This window comes from Lepisma saccharinum, chromosome 1, assembly GCF_977018435.1.
Source record: "Lepisma saccharinum chromosome 1, izLepSacc3.1, whole genome shotgun sequence".
Lineage (NCBI taxonomy): Eukaryota > Metazoa > Arthropoda > Insecta > Zygentoma > Lepismatidae > Lepisma > Lepisma saccharinum.
Window position 1 is genome coordinate 178,361,057 of NC_139229.1, and position 14,838 is coordinate 178,375,894.

At 39.4% G+C, this 14,838-nt stretch overlaps 1 protein-coding gene across 1 annotated transcript; it reads left to right on the plus strand.

The window, feature by feature from the left end:
• Nucleotides 1-434: 434 nt before the first annotated feature.
• On the plus strand, nt 435-11,184 carry LOC145990334 (uncharacterized). The gene is made up of 5 exons (XM_083126030.1): nt 435-726; nt 3,167-3,280; nt 4,297-4,401; nt 9,285-9,437; nt 10,798-11,184. The coding sequence occupies exons 1-5, from the start codon at nt 630-632 to the stop codon at nt 10,866-10,868; spliced, it is 540 nt and encodes a 179-aa protein (XP_082982156.1). The 5' UTR covers nt 435-629; the 3' UTR covers nt 10,869-11,184.
• The last annotated feature ends 3,654 nt before the right edge of the window (nt 11,185-14,838 follow it).

Sequence of the window (14,838 nt, forward strand, 5' to 3'; positions counted from 1 at the left end):
GATCATTTTAAATACGGCCCAGGAACCTTTTCTCCGGATGAATTTAATAACGGTCCAGTAACAATTTATCCGGATCAATTTAAATCCGGTCCAAGTTCCATATTGGAATGAAACAATAACCAAATTGGACCGAATTTAAATTGTGCGAGAAAAAATATTCTGGTCCTGTTGCGGAACCCAATAGAACCCATTAGAATTTATAACTTTGCCCTGAACCGCTGGGCGTCGGGCAAGTGGGTCTGGCGTATACGTTCTACATAGCTAGTTCTGTCAAATCCCGCCCAAACAAGACTCCTTATCACCATGTATGCTGAAATATCAATCGGTTTGGTTTGTTCATTTTCTGCACTAAGATAACACGTTTCTCTAAGTCCACCATGCTGAAAGCAATACGAGCAGGGGAGGTGCCCACGAATGAACTGATAGGACTTTCTTTACCAACATCCTGTTCCAGTACAGAAAAAAGAGAATATATCGGAACACCTTTTCGATCAATAGAATCAAAGATTTCTTTGCAAGACAGAAGTGTGTGTGAAACAGTAGGGTGCAATTCCCTCCACAGAATTGTTTGTGTGCGTGTGCAAGATACTAGATTTCAGTTGCTTTGTACAGAGTATTGTTCAGCTGCGATGGGTTTAAACTACCTTCTGCTTGCTGTCTGTCTGATATTCAGAGTTGGTCTACCGCTAAACACAACACAAGAAGCGTCGTCTTTTATGATTAACGGTAAGTGTTTGAAGAACTATTCTCTAAGATACATTAACTTATAAATTGTATTTTCTCCAAGTAGGACAAACCTGTTGGAATATGCAGTTATTGTGAGGAGTTTCTCCAGAATCTTCAATCTGAAGGATGTAAAGCTATGAATCTTTGCATTTATACAATACAAGTGCTGATATTTAACACATTATTATTGCCTGGCTTGTTTTACAACGAATTAGTACCGTGTCTATCTATAAGTGTTTCTTTCTAGTCAGGTAATGTCAGCTTGACTTATCTACCATGTTCAGAAATAATAGGTTTTTTTCCTTATTTTACGTCGCTTTTCCACCACTTTTGGCTAATTGTTACGATGAAAATTAATGACGATTGGAATGAAACTGGTGGCCAGTCCTGGACTCGAAGCCCGAATGTTCATGATCATGAGTCAATTGAACAACAATCTCAGCCACCCACTCGGATCTAGTCTACCGTAGTCGAAATTGCAAACAATCATATGTTTGTGAAACTAAAGGAAACTTGAAAAATCCGGAAGAAACAAGTTGCTCACCAGAAATCGAACCCGGTATCCCCAGAAAACAAGTTTAAGTCATGAAGAAGAGTACATGTATAGACAAGGCTTAATAAAGACAACCAACTGCCTGTTTACCACGAAGCATACCATAAGGAAATGAATTCTTTCGTAGAGAGCCCGACCCTGTGGCCGAGTGGTTAGCACATCGCGCTGCGACGCCAAGGGTCCCGGGTTCGAATCACGGTCGGGCTTGGTTGTTTGTGAATGTCCATTCATCAATTTCATCATTTCATCACTCATCCCCATCTTCGCAAATTAGCCAAGAGGCACAAAACGCGAAGTAAAATAAACTAAATCAATCAATCAATCAATCTTTCGTAGAGAGGCGGACAGCTAGGAACACACCGTTTTTTGTTAAGGCAAACTGATTTATTTATTTAATATTTTACTTCGCTTTTCTGCCACTTTTGGCCAATCACGAGGATAAGAATGAGTGATGACAGTCCGGGATTTGAACCCAGGGCCCTTAAGGCAAAGTGAAAGCGAAATCGTGCCTATGGAACGTGTTTACGCCAATGTCATTTAAAATCCAATCTAGATATTATATAACATTATTTTAAAAATGGAGGGAAACCTGTTTTTAATTACGTTTTTCCTTGCTATTGGCGAGGATTTTCACCGCAATTCACATGCGTTCTTATGATGTCACTATAGGGGGAAGGATATACTCACAAACCGCCTGCATTTAACAGAAACAGAAAGTTGCATACGTGTACACTTCAACACAGGGATGCCCGCAGGAGGATTCATGACGAGCTTGCTTCATGGGAATTTTTTTGGGGGAGGACAACATTTTATAGTTTAGCCACCATATCTTCACACAAAAATGGGGGGATGGTTTCGATGTTGGCATCTCGGTCAGTGGTAAACAATGTCTGATGTTTTCTTTGTGATAGTTTCGAGTCGGCTCGGAACTTTCGACATGCGGACTTCCGTTTTAGTGTTGGATGATTTCACGAATGATTTGTTTCTTGCAAGTGTTCCTGTGTTACGACTGACTGGATAATTGTAAAATACTGTCAGTTTTCGTTGTGTAAAGCATAGGCCCTGACTTCGGGATGTGGCGGGGGGGGGGGGGCAAGGCACTTTCTGCCCCCCCAAAATTCACCGAGAATGACAGGTATTATGTACATTTACATATATAAAAATATTGTTCATGCCAACCTTGCCCCCCCAAATATTTCAAGTTGCCGCCTGGAATTTCAAAAATTTAATTTTAAAAAATCAAATAAAATCCATTCAAACAAAAATCAATTACTGTGTTTTTATCCAAACTATATTTGTGTGTGTTTGCGGAGGAGGGTTGTGATGAACAATTCTTTTGGGGGAAAATTTGATGAACGACTTTGGGGGGATGCGTCCATGGCCTTGCTTCAACACAATAAGTATTTCGGAATAATTCTTAAATGTACAATGAGGCCTCTCCAATGGCGCAGAAGTAGCGTCGTCGCCTTGTAATCAAGGTGTCCCGGGTTCGATACCCGGTGGAGGCACATAGTGGTTCGAATCGTACTTTAAACTGTAGGTCCAGTCCCGATTATCCTTTATGTGAATAAAGTGGACTTAAAGCAAAAATTCAATTCAATTAAATGCACATTGCTTGTTCATTCTCGTTTACTTTTTGCTTCACTATTTCTGTAGAACTTTTGGTTTTAATATACAACAATGCTCCTCAGACAGACGATAACAAAAAATCAATAAATACAATATGTTAATAATTATTATGGTTAAACAGAAAATTAAACTTGTTGATTAATACTCTATCCATGTGTAGACAGATACTATTAGAAGAAAATGTGAAAATAATAATAATAAAAAGAAATGTCTTACATATTCCAATGTTTTCTAATTTCAGTTTTCTTATTTTTCTAGGTGGTAAGTGGCTTTGGCCGTCTGAAGGAAAATGTGGTGCAGGGGCAACTCTTCAAGGATTGAAATGTTTCTGCGACGTAGGCTACGTTCTCGTTGGCTTCAAGTGTTTGCCAAGTATGTATGGCCTACAGTAACCGACACTTCTGGTTTGTTACAGTCCAAATGATTTTCAATATGATACTAGGATACAATCGAACTTTATCGCGTCGCTTAAACTCAGCTGCGATATTCAGGTTCTGATGGATTATGACTGTAACGACACCTACATAACTCAAACATAAAGTTTGGTCATTGACTATGTGGGGAATCTGGCTAAACTTGCATTAACTTATTCAGGATTAAGATTTATAGACAAGTGCAAGTTGGGATTGTAGACGATAAAATAGGCTTTACAGGTTTCTAGAATCTGTGATTCTCAACTTTCATACACTGAGGAACACTATACCTAAGTTATGGCGCATTTGTAGATGCAACAATATTGATAATGCATTGCATTAGTATGAACATTTGCACAAGATGGATATCGTTATCGAAATGTAATGCTGACAAGCGAAAAGTGGATGTGAGTATGGGATTGATTGATTTACGAGTAGTTCAATTCGATTTTCTGCCAGTTTTGGTTAATCACGAATATGAGGTTGAATGATATGATGAAAGTGATTAAGAGGTACTCACAAGGAACACTCATGCCTAGTCCAGGATTCGAACCCGAGACCCCTGGTGCCTAACGCGCAGTGGTAATCACTACGCCAGTGAGGTAGGCAAAATGTTGAGTATGTCTTGATTGAATATGTCACGTTTCGTTTGAAAGTAAGAGGTTCGTGAGCGTGAGCATAGAATGGACTTAATGTGAACTTTGGAAAACTTTTGAGATTATAGTCATTTAGGCTGAGAAACAGGTAGCAAGGCAATAAGGAAGCATTAAATTTTGCGCCTCTGTGTTAACAATTTTTCAGATTCAATTGTTGACTCAGAAAATGTAATCTACAAATTAGATTCCAACGAAACCCATATATTAATACAATAACATCAGGGGGTACGTGTTCCATTCCCTCAGAAGGCTAAGATAATTCAAATGTGTATAAATGTGATTAATTTTATTAATGAAAATCCTTGTCTCTCTTCTCCAGTTGCATCATCCATAAACGCACCATGCTTATCCACCCTCCAGTGCTGGCACTTGGGAATGGTCTGCCAGTTCGGTCGGTGCGTTCCTCGTAACATTGGCGGAGGAGGTAAGTGGGGACAACACAATAATTGCATACAAACCGAATTTTATAAGAGAGTAATGGGCGTAAGCAGAGGTACGGCCAACTCTGGGATCCTGAATTAATTGGGCCTGAACAGAGACACGGTACAAGCACGGATGAGGGTTGTTAAATATTGGATGCGATTATCACAAGAGGGCCAGACTACGTGAGGGGACAATGTTTGGAAATACAGACAAGGGAGGAAAACGTTTACTGCTGGGGCCTGGAAGTGAAAAATCTCTTATATAATAGCGGAATGGGTTTTGCATGGAAAGAGGGAGGAAGAGAGGAATCTTAACAGGAAATCAAATCAATCAGAGACAGGTTACTGGACATAGACAAGAAAGAATAGCAGACCGCCAAACAAACACCTCAATCAGGGAACAGATAAAAGTAAGAGAATGGCGGAATGCGAAATATATCAAGCTTGTGGGAAAAATGAAAGAGGCGCGCTGGCATGGTTCAGATTAGGGGGATGGAAACAACTAAGAAAGCGAAACGAAGCAGGGGAAACGATATGTTATTTGTGCGATGGGGAGGAGACGAAAGAGCATATCCTACAGAACTGCCCTTCTACATGTGACCTAAGGGACAAATGGATGAAAAATTTAACAGGGAGGGAGGTGATAGAAGTGGTGGACGGCAGAATAAAGATAAAGGAAACGGAGCAGCAAGTGGGGAAGTACCTAGGAGAAGTAAGAGAACGGCGGGGGAAAGCTATTGGAGAAGGCAGCGAAATGAGTGATCATGCTCCAGCCGAGCCACCTTTATAGTGTAAGTGTGTGTAAGGTAAAATGTATGTGTTTTTGGTGAGAGTGCAGGAAAAGAGAAGTGGTGCAAGGATGAAGGAAGAAAGACTGGAAGAAGAACTGTTGAGGGAGGGGAAGAATGTGTATATAGGGAACAAAGTAAGAGACAGCTTAAAAGAAAACTAAATGTAACAAAATATTGTAGAAAAAATCAAAACTATGTAGTGCGTACAGCCTATGGCTCGCACAAAAAGAAAATAAATTCAAATTCAAGTGGGCGTGTTGATGCGCTGTGTGTGTGAAGCAGAGAGAGTAGTACCTTTTGAAATGAAAAAGTAAGTGTGTTATTGTTGAACAAGTCTGACTTCCTGAAGGGATCTCTTGGTGTTTATATTTCTTTGTTCTTCGGTTTTTATCGTTTAATGGTGGCCCTCCTACAGATGGCGTATTGACTAAAATTATTGATTTGTAATTCATGGTACCCGAGTTTGCTACCTAACTAATGAAGATTCAGTGATTTAGAACTAATTTTAAACCGCAGATTCATTCAGTCTTGGCTAGCATATCTGTATGCAGACTTAAGAGAAAAAAAATATCTAATGAGGTTACTGTTCATGGAGGTCGCTAGAAATATTTGTAAGGCATGTCGGTCCATTAATAAAACTTTAGTAGAAATAATAATTATTACTATACTTATGCTATAAACTAATACAAACAAATCAATTGTATTCCAATTTAGTATTATTATTATAATTAATGTTTAACATGTCCAAACACTGAAAGCACCTCCGATGGTTAATACATCTATCATTCAAAATGCCGTCGCCCTTATATCAAAGACAAAATTGTGGTGCAAAATTGATATTTTGAGAGAAATATATTTAAAACTCCATTTTTAAAATGCCGTTTAGCTGGAAAAATTATGTTTAGATAAACATTAAAAAAGCCGTTTAATATTCTAAAATAATTCGTGCTTTAGTACGATAAAATATCAACCAAAAACTTGAAAATTACCATTAGGTAAAAACACCGAAAAATGCACATACATGCGTTGGTCTTATGGAGAACGATAGCGCTCTCTATGAATGTGCTCCGCAACCCCGAACGTTTGGAAACCACTTCGTTACAGTACCTCCGCTCAGAGACATATATATATATATATATATATATATACATATATATACAGGGTGTTGCAAAATACCTGTTACAACGCTTGGGAGGTGATTCTACAAGTAAAAACAAGGAAAAAATGTCATGTGAAAAAATGTCGAAATCGGCACCGTTTTCGAGTGACAGGCGTGCGAAAATCGCCTCACACCATGTGTAAAGTACAATAACTCAAGAAGGAAGAAATATATCAATGTCGGAATAAAATAATACAAACAAAATCGTACCTGGTGAATACAATGGTGCATCAATTGAGGCCCAGTGTAAATTGCGCAAGGGGACTCTCAAAGAAAGTGGGGAATCCCCTGATGGAAAATACAAGAAATTTACTACTATCTTCTACATAATGTTGAGATCGGAATGTAGCCAGTAAAAAATGGCGACGTATGTCCACATGTCCCACTACTGCTGGGACACCGTCCCACACCCGGGAAATAGGAAAATAACTGCAAATCTCCTGTTGTACACGGTTCACATTGCGGTTCGAAGAAAAGAAACCAATTTGTCGCATGTCTCACTACTGCTGGGACACCATCCCAAATGGAAAAAAATACTGGAAAATCATAAAAAAAAGTTTTCAATCCCTTAATGTTGACACACTACTTTGCAGTACGAAAAACAAAAGTTAAACAATGGCCACATGTCGTTAGGCTGTACATATACTACAAGAGAGCTCCCCAAAGAAAGTGGGTAATCCTCGAAGGAATGAAGACGGAGAATGGCGAGAAAACGCACACAATGGCATGTAACATTTCCAGGCACAGCACATCTGGAAGGGATTCCACTGAGAAGCGCACAACCTCCGCACATGCAGATCGACGGTATGAAGTACAGCGATATCCAGCATCTTCACTCGTACCTTTCACTAAAGGACACTATGTGGTGCTGATAGGGGCTCACACAAACACCGGTATACTCAGAGACGTTGTTGAAAATGTCCGCCATTGACTTCAAGACAAAGATGGCATCGGCGAAGCACTGATTGTCTGGTACGTGCAAATACCTCTGGCATGTCACCAATTGTCCCAGCAGCGGCACTAACACGAGCAACGAGATCCTCAGCACTTTCCACAGGGGTTTCATACACGAGCCTTTTCATTTCTCCCCACACAAAGAAATCCAGTGGTGTGAGGTCGGGGGAACGAGGTGGCCACGGTAAAGGTCCACCCCTGCCAATCCAACGATCGCCGAAAATATCGTTGAGTAAGGCTCTGGCTCCCCGGTCGAAATGTGCGGGGGCGCCGTCGTGTTGAAACCAGATACGTTGTCTACCTGCCAGTGGCACGTTTTCCAAAAGTTCAGGTAATAGGTCATGTAGAAACACCCGATAATTCCCACCACACAAAGTAGATGGCAAAATGTACGGGCCTATCAAGTGGTCACCTACTACGCCACACCACACATTCACTGCGAACCTATGTTGATGATGGCGCACAATGATTGCATGCGGATTGTCCATATCCCAGACGTGGCTGTTGTGGCTATTGAACATGCCGTCCCTGGTGAACATTGCCTCATCGGTCCACAAAACTATTGTTGGGAACTCTGGAATGGAAAGAGTTTGTTGCACGTACCATTGGCAGAAATCCATGCGATGGGGAAAGTCCGTGGGCAGTATGTGGTGCACCTTATGCAATTTGTATGGGTGCAATCCCTCCTCTCGAAGAACGCGGAACACATTGCTATGGTGGGTTTGTTGAGTACGAGCAATGACACGTGTGCTGGTGTCAGGACGGTCTCGTATCGCGTCCAACACGTCCTCTTCAAATTGCACAGTGCGCACAGTGCGGGGTCTTCCACAATCCCACCTACGGGGTAGTAGAGATCCAGTTTCACGCAGTCGAGCATCAAGTCTTTGAAAGAGTGCATGTGCTGGTAATCGCCTATTGGGAAAACGTTCGTGATACAAACGACGTGCTTCACGGCTGTTTCGGTTTGCCTCTCCATAAACGAGATGCATATCAGCAAGCTCGTGGGTAGAGTACTCCACCATTGTCTTGTTCGAGAACTGCCCAGAAACAGGGGCACTTTCCCTCCGAGTGACGGATCACAACTACCGTGATTAGCACCCACGTAATGTCACACAGGTGTCCACGCAGTTGTTGCAAACCGAGAAAGAACACGGGAATACGTACTCTACGTACAGTATTCCTTAGCGCAATTCAACCATACACACACGCCAGACTAAACTCCACGCTGCGAGACGCAGAACAAGACAGGAAAAACAACGGTCGACTACAGTCTCTACGTAGTATCCACCAACACTAATACGTAACAGGTGACCTACACTCACAGCGCCTCTAGTGGAGCTTTCTGTACCAATTAGCTGAAATCAATCTGAGCGTAATTTGACGGCATAGCGTCATTTTCGAGTGAATTTCCTATTTCCCGAGTGTGGGACGGTGTCCCAGCAGTAGTGGGACATGTGGACATACGTCGTCATTTTTTACTGCCTACATTCCGATCTCAACATTATGTAGAAAATAGTAGTAAATTTCCTATATTTTCCATCGGGATTCCCCACTTTCTTTGAGAGTCACCTTGCGCAATTTACACTGGGCCTCAATTGCTGCACCATTGTATTCGTCAGGCACGATTTTGTTTGTATTCTTTTATTCCGACATTGATATCTTTCTTCCTTCTTGAGTTATTGTACTTTACGCATGGTGTGAGGCGATTTTCGCACGCCTGTCACTCGCAAACGGTGCCGATTTCGACATTTTTTCACATGACATTTTTTCCTCGTTTTTACTTGTCGAACCACCTCCCAAGCGTTGTAACAGGTATTTTGCAACACCCTGTATATATATATATATATATATATATATATATATATATATATATATATACATGAATACAATAATAGAAAATTAGTATAATTTTTCTGATCTAGTACTCCTCGTTTCATCAACAAATTCCTCCCAAAACCAGTAACGTCTTAATATTTTCCAGGTATTATTACTCCAGTCCTGGGTTCTAGCTGCTATTCAACTCAAGATTGTCAAATGCGAATGCAGTACTCTAGTAGTTGGGTTGAATGCTTCGAAAACATTTGCACCTGCAAAGATGGATATTACGCAACAATAGACGGTAATGCTTGTACAGGTAAGTTATTATTAGCACACATTTTTTCATAACTTCCACATCCTTATTTTCCTAGAAAACGAATGAATATGCCATTGTTGCATTTGATTTGGAAAATTACACTGTGTATTTCGTGAAGAGCAATCTATTGTAACTAGTTCTAAGCACAATAATAATTGTATTCGCAATCATGTGTGGAAGCTACACCTCCCCCTAATTCAGAAGCCGGTTTATTGAATTGAAAATAAGGAACGCACGTAAGATACTGTAAATGCCTGCTTCTGCTGCGACAGTCCTCTTTCATTTGCTCATGGAATTCAATGTACTTCCGAGGTACAATCAACAGCAATAAAAACGAGACTTCTACAGTAGATCCTAAAATACTAGCTTCTGTGCATGGTGCTACATGTATATCTGTTGCCTAACTAAACGACGTTGGGCGGACTTCAACAGAAAGTTAGGTAGGTCATTGCTGTAGTTAGGCGGCACATATACCATGCAGAGGAGCTGGTATTTCAGGATCTGGAAGTCTCGTTTTATTGCTGATGGCTTTATACATGAGTTAGTGTAATGTTAATGCTTACTTGCTCCTAATCCATTTAAAATGTTTTCAACCACGATGGCATTCACAACACTATTCACAGTTTATATACGAGTCTTCTATTTGTTGTCCAAAGTAAAAAGTTGGGAAAATGGGACAAAATTACGGCCTAAGTAGCCACTGTTTATTCTTCGGATGATTTTTATGCCAGTATACCTACTATACGATTCCCCAATAACTCAAGTGATTTTTCTGTGCCACACATTACGCCTTCCTCCAAATTCAATACGTAAATACGTAAGTAATGTTTATTGTTCAGATATACTTTCCTGCTTGTGCATTTTTAAAAAGTGTCTTTCGTACATTTAAAGGTCTGAAGTTCTTGTTCCTCAGTGGACCTGAAATGTCCATTATTATATTTATTCAGTTCATTTTTGGAAATGTGAAGTTAATGGATTGAAAGAGAGACGTCAACTGTGCAGACTAACTTCCCTAACGTCATCAATACAAAATATATACCCGATGTGAATTTAGGATCATTGCCAGTGGTTCGACAGCCCTTGAAGGGCTTAGGCCGATCTCCCGACTGGCAGTCTCCCTCCCACAATCCTACCTAGAGGCGTGGAGATCTTCAAGCAGTAATGGAGTGACGTGTGGTCAGCACGTCGAACCCCCAGCCGTTATAGGAGATTTCCGAGACCGGGTTACGCTACTCACTCGTAGCTCCCCAATTTCCTCACGTCTTGAACTTATTAACCCTAGAGAGTGCCACAAATGTAAGCAACGAAGAGTTAGGAATAAACTATGGTAACCTTTTGCAAGTTTTTATCTTTCTTTCAGATGGAGCGAATCAAGTTTCAGTTTCAATTGGAGTAGTCCTTCTGTTGTTTGCGTCTTCGTTTCTTGTCTGAGAGAGCTTCGAGGCAACCGTTCTTCCATCGAATGTGCAAAGCTAGAAGCCGAACGAAGGTGCTTGTAGCAAGAAATGTATGCTTTGAAGACTTATTCAGTTACAACAATGACTCTGCTGCGGAGTGATTATTGTAAAACAGAACTAGGATTAATTCAATAACCTTGTCTTGGCAGCTGATTAAAGATATTTATTAAACATAATGTATATAATGTATGTTTAAATGTGATTTTTAAATGCTCACAGAAAAAATTCAATTGAGCTTCACCTTATTTTTGTTCTGGCTTTCTGAATTATCAAGGAAGATATTTGACAATGATGGCAAGAAAATACAGTATGCACAAAAATTGTAAGATAAAGAGTTCTCACTCACATGGCCAAACTGTTGTTATGTTAATTATAGCTAATGAATGCTCAATAAACATTTATCTTTGATAGAACACTTTTGTATTCATTTTTATACACGTGTGAGGATATATACAACCAGAAACGAATCAATATAAGTGTTTTTTACGTAAACTGGTGCTTTTTAAACTTTATCTTAGAATAATTATTAGGATAATAGAAGAAACGAGCGAATGACTAAAATTAAATTACATACCTTTGCTGTTAGCATATGCAAATGATGAGTAACAAGGGGACGATATAAATACAATTAAGAATAATACTAAATAAATTTAAAAGCAACAAAAAACAGGTTTCGAAGTCAGTAAAGATGCTTACAGGTCGAAACAAACTGTTTGAGAAAAATCAATACTTAATTACTGAAACAAATAATTTAAATCAGTTCGACCTACTTATGAGCAATATTAACAAATGAAAAGTGTGGTTACATTTTTGTTCAAAAACTCTTTTCCTCTTGTGTAATATAAACAAATCTGGAAGATTAAAATGTACCAAATGGTATTTTTTTTCGTTGTAGAATATTATATTGTATATCAAACATGATCTACACATCGAAAGTGGAAGATAAATTACGAGTTTTTGAAAAACGGCAGATCATTTAGCACGCATGAAAGAGGAAATAAATGTTTATGGGGCCCTTGCTAGGAAACCTGGTGGTAAAAGACTTTTATAGGGAGACCAAGGGGAAAGGCAATGCTGAGATGGACAAATAGAAGTGCCATACAATCTCTTTCAATTTCCTGTCTCTCGACTGATTGATTGATTGATTTGGTGTTTAGGTCCACTTTATGCACAATAAGGCTAATCTGGACTGGACCTACAGTTTAAAGTGGGATCCGAACCACTATGTGCCTCCACCGGGAATCGAAGCCGGGAGCCTTTGATTACAAGGCGACGACGCTACCACTGCGCCATCGGAGAGGCCCTCCTGTTTGTCGATACCTAAACTTAGTTTATACGTTTATATACCTATATAAAATACTTTCTAATAAATGTGTATCATTTTCATATTCCTTATATCTATTTACATAAATGTTTTCAAATATATATCTGCTGTTCGGAACGTAAGAAACTCCAAAATAGATTTCTGAGATAAACTTGATGCTGTGTATCAGAAGGCCCCATCACTCGAGAAACGGATACATACAAATTAATCAGTGTTCGAATTGAAGGGGGGGAGCCAGGGAATTTCCCTCCTTCAATTTTTTTCATCCCAGACTTTACATTTATATTTTCATTCAGACCCAGGGAAAAAAATCCCTCTTCTGAATGTGTTTTTTTTTATTTGTGATGGCATGACAGTCATTCACTGTTTGAGTCATAAATTCGAGCTTGCTGTTCACGATGTTGCGAAAAAGGATATAGTCATTGCACTTTAAAGTTTTTATGGATGCACTTTATTTTATGTTGTCAAAACAGCAAAAATCAAAAGGATCTGTTCGAGAGTGGTGAAGCAGTGGCAACAACAATGATGGAAATTAACAAAATGTTTGAAATTTATTGGGTGGCATCTTATCAATCTGTGTCGGCAGTATTAAATAATTATCAGGCTCTTGTACATTTCTTTTGGAGTGCCGTGATCTCAGGGCAGCTATCAGTTGAAAAGAAAGAGACAGTGCAAAGGAATGCTGAAGAAGGGTGGTAGTAGAACTTTGTCTTTCCCATATTGTATTAGATTTCCTCAAGTAGTTTTTTTGCTTCTACAGAGAAGTGCTAGTATAATTACTGCATGGCAGGAAGTGGCTGTGGCAATAAAATCACAAACTTCAATAAAAGAGCACCCTGGGGAAAGTGCATAGATGTAGAATTTTAGTTTTCTCTAAACAAAGACGATGAGAAAAAAAATCATATTTTCGGAAGCATTTCCTTCGGCGATTTCGGATAAACATTAATTCCAGATTTGAAGATCATGGAATATTCGAAGCAGCATCTGTTTTGAACCATGAGAAGTGGCCAGAATATGAAACAGAACGTATGTTGTATGGCGACAAAGAAATCACTGTTGCGTCGTAGGGTTGTAATGAAAAGGAACTGCTGCTCAGTTTGCAACTAATGCAAAAACATGAAGACGAGCTCAGTAGGTGCTTTGCTGAGTGACGTTTCTGCATACAGATCATTCCAATATCAACGACCGAGTGTGAAAGAGGTTTCAGTAAAATGAACGTTACCGAACAACGAAATCGAACGAAGGATGAAACAGTATGAGCTTTGTTATTTATCGCTGTGAATGGCTCTTAAATCAAAATTGCAAAAGAGCCGACTTTTTTGAATGTATGATTTTTTCTGAGATGATGTTTTAAAAAACGAATACTTTGGCTTTTTGCCAACTTCGGCTAACCTACAGTATTTCACTTGCAGTTTCAGTTGTGAGTTTTGAAGTACAGTACGTAATGTCAAGTTTTGCAAAAGTAAAAGTCGAATGAAGTCCAATAAAACCCGTAGAAAAAATCTATTTCCCCCCTCACCCAAAAAAGCCTTTTTTCGGATCAACTCTACCTACAGGGACGATTTTCCTTTGACAAAATCTTCTGAAATGAGGCTACAGGAAGGACACGATGCTGCAACACATCATTTATACATTTAAATCAGTAGCGGCGATTGGGTGCCAAAATGGGGGAGGGGGTGGGCGCAAAGACAGTTTAATTTTTCTTTGTAAACAAGGCTTAGCACTAAGAGGCCATAATGTGGAGGCAAAAAGTCGGGGGAAGGGGGCCACTGCCCACCTCGCCCCCTAGTTGACTTTCCTCTCCAAACTTGTTACTGGTAAAGTAGATTATTTCTTATCTTCCCTCACATTTCCAGACTGTATGTTAAGGCCCATAAATTACCTCTTTCAAATCTCCTTTCGTAGCACCAAAATGGCATAAGTAAAGGAGAATGGGCAAATTATTTAACTCTGAAAACAACATCGGCATAGACTTTGGATGTAACTGGAACTTTAGTTCAGTTAGTTTAATTCGTTGCTTTTTTTGTATGCGATTAGAACGCCGCTTTAATTGGCATGTTTGATGAAGTTCCCTTCTTGAATACCTTCTGTGGTTATTTTTCTCTAACTTGTAATAAAATTTCACCTTTTCCTATATCTACTTATTAAACATAAATTATAGATTGAAATGCCATAATCTAAGTGTATAAGTTATTCCTGTCTATGTAAATGTGTACTTACAAATAGAACACAGATGATACACTTGTCGTGTTCCAAATAAATAAATGGTCTGAAGAAAGCTGAGTTTCTGCAATAGATTCTCTCACTCTCTCCATCCGTGTGATGGATGAAAAATCACATATACAGAGTGTCCCACAAAGGGGTTTACACTATTTGAATGTTAATAACAGAGAAAGTATTACAGATAATCTGATGGAACTTTTTGTATCTGGATCTGTCATGATTAGTGCTTATTGCCATTCATTTGTTTTTCTTTAATTTCATTTCAGTTGCCAGTAGTGACAAGTAATTGACAAGATGGCTGGGAACCTTTCCGTTGAGCAACGGAAGTGGATTTTAGAGTGTTTTTGGAAATGTGAGAACATGAAAGAAGTGCAGAGACGATGGCGGGCAGAATTTG

What these genes read in the sequence shown, in the direction of transcription:
- LOC145990334 (XM_083126030.1), top strand. Translation starts at nt 630, where the DNA reads ATGGGTTTAAACTACCTTCTGCTTGCTGTCTGTCTGATATTCAGAGTT. An exon ending in TGGCTTCAAGTGTTTGCCAA is followed by an intron (nt 3,281 to 4,296) that starts GTATGTATGGCC and finishes TCTCTTCTCCAG; the next exon opens with TTGCATCATCCATAAACGCA. An exon ending in AGACGGTAATGCTTGTACAG is followed by an intron (nt 9,438 to 10,797) that starts GTAAGTTATTAT and finishes TCTTTCTTTCAG; the next exon opens with ATGGAGCGAATCAAGTTTCA.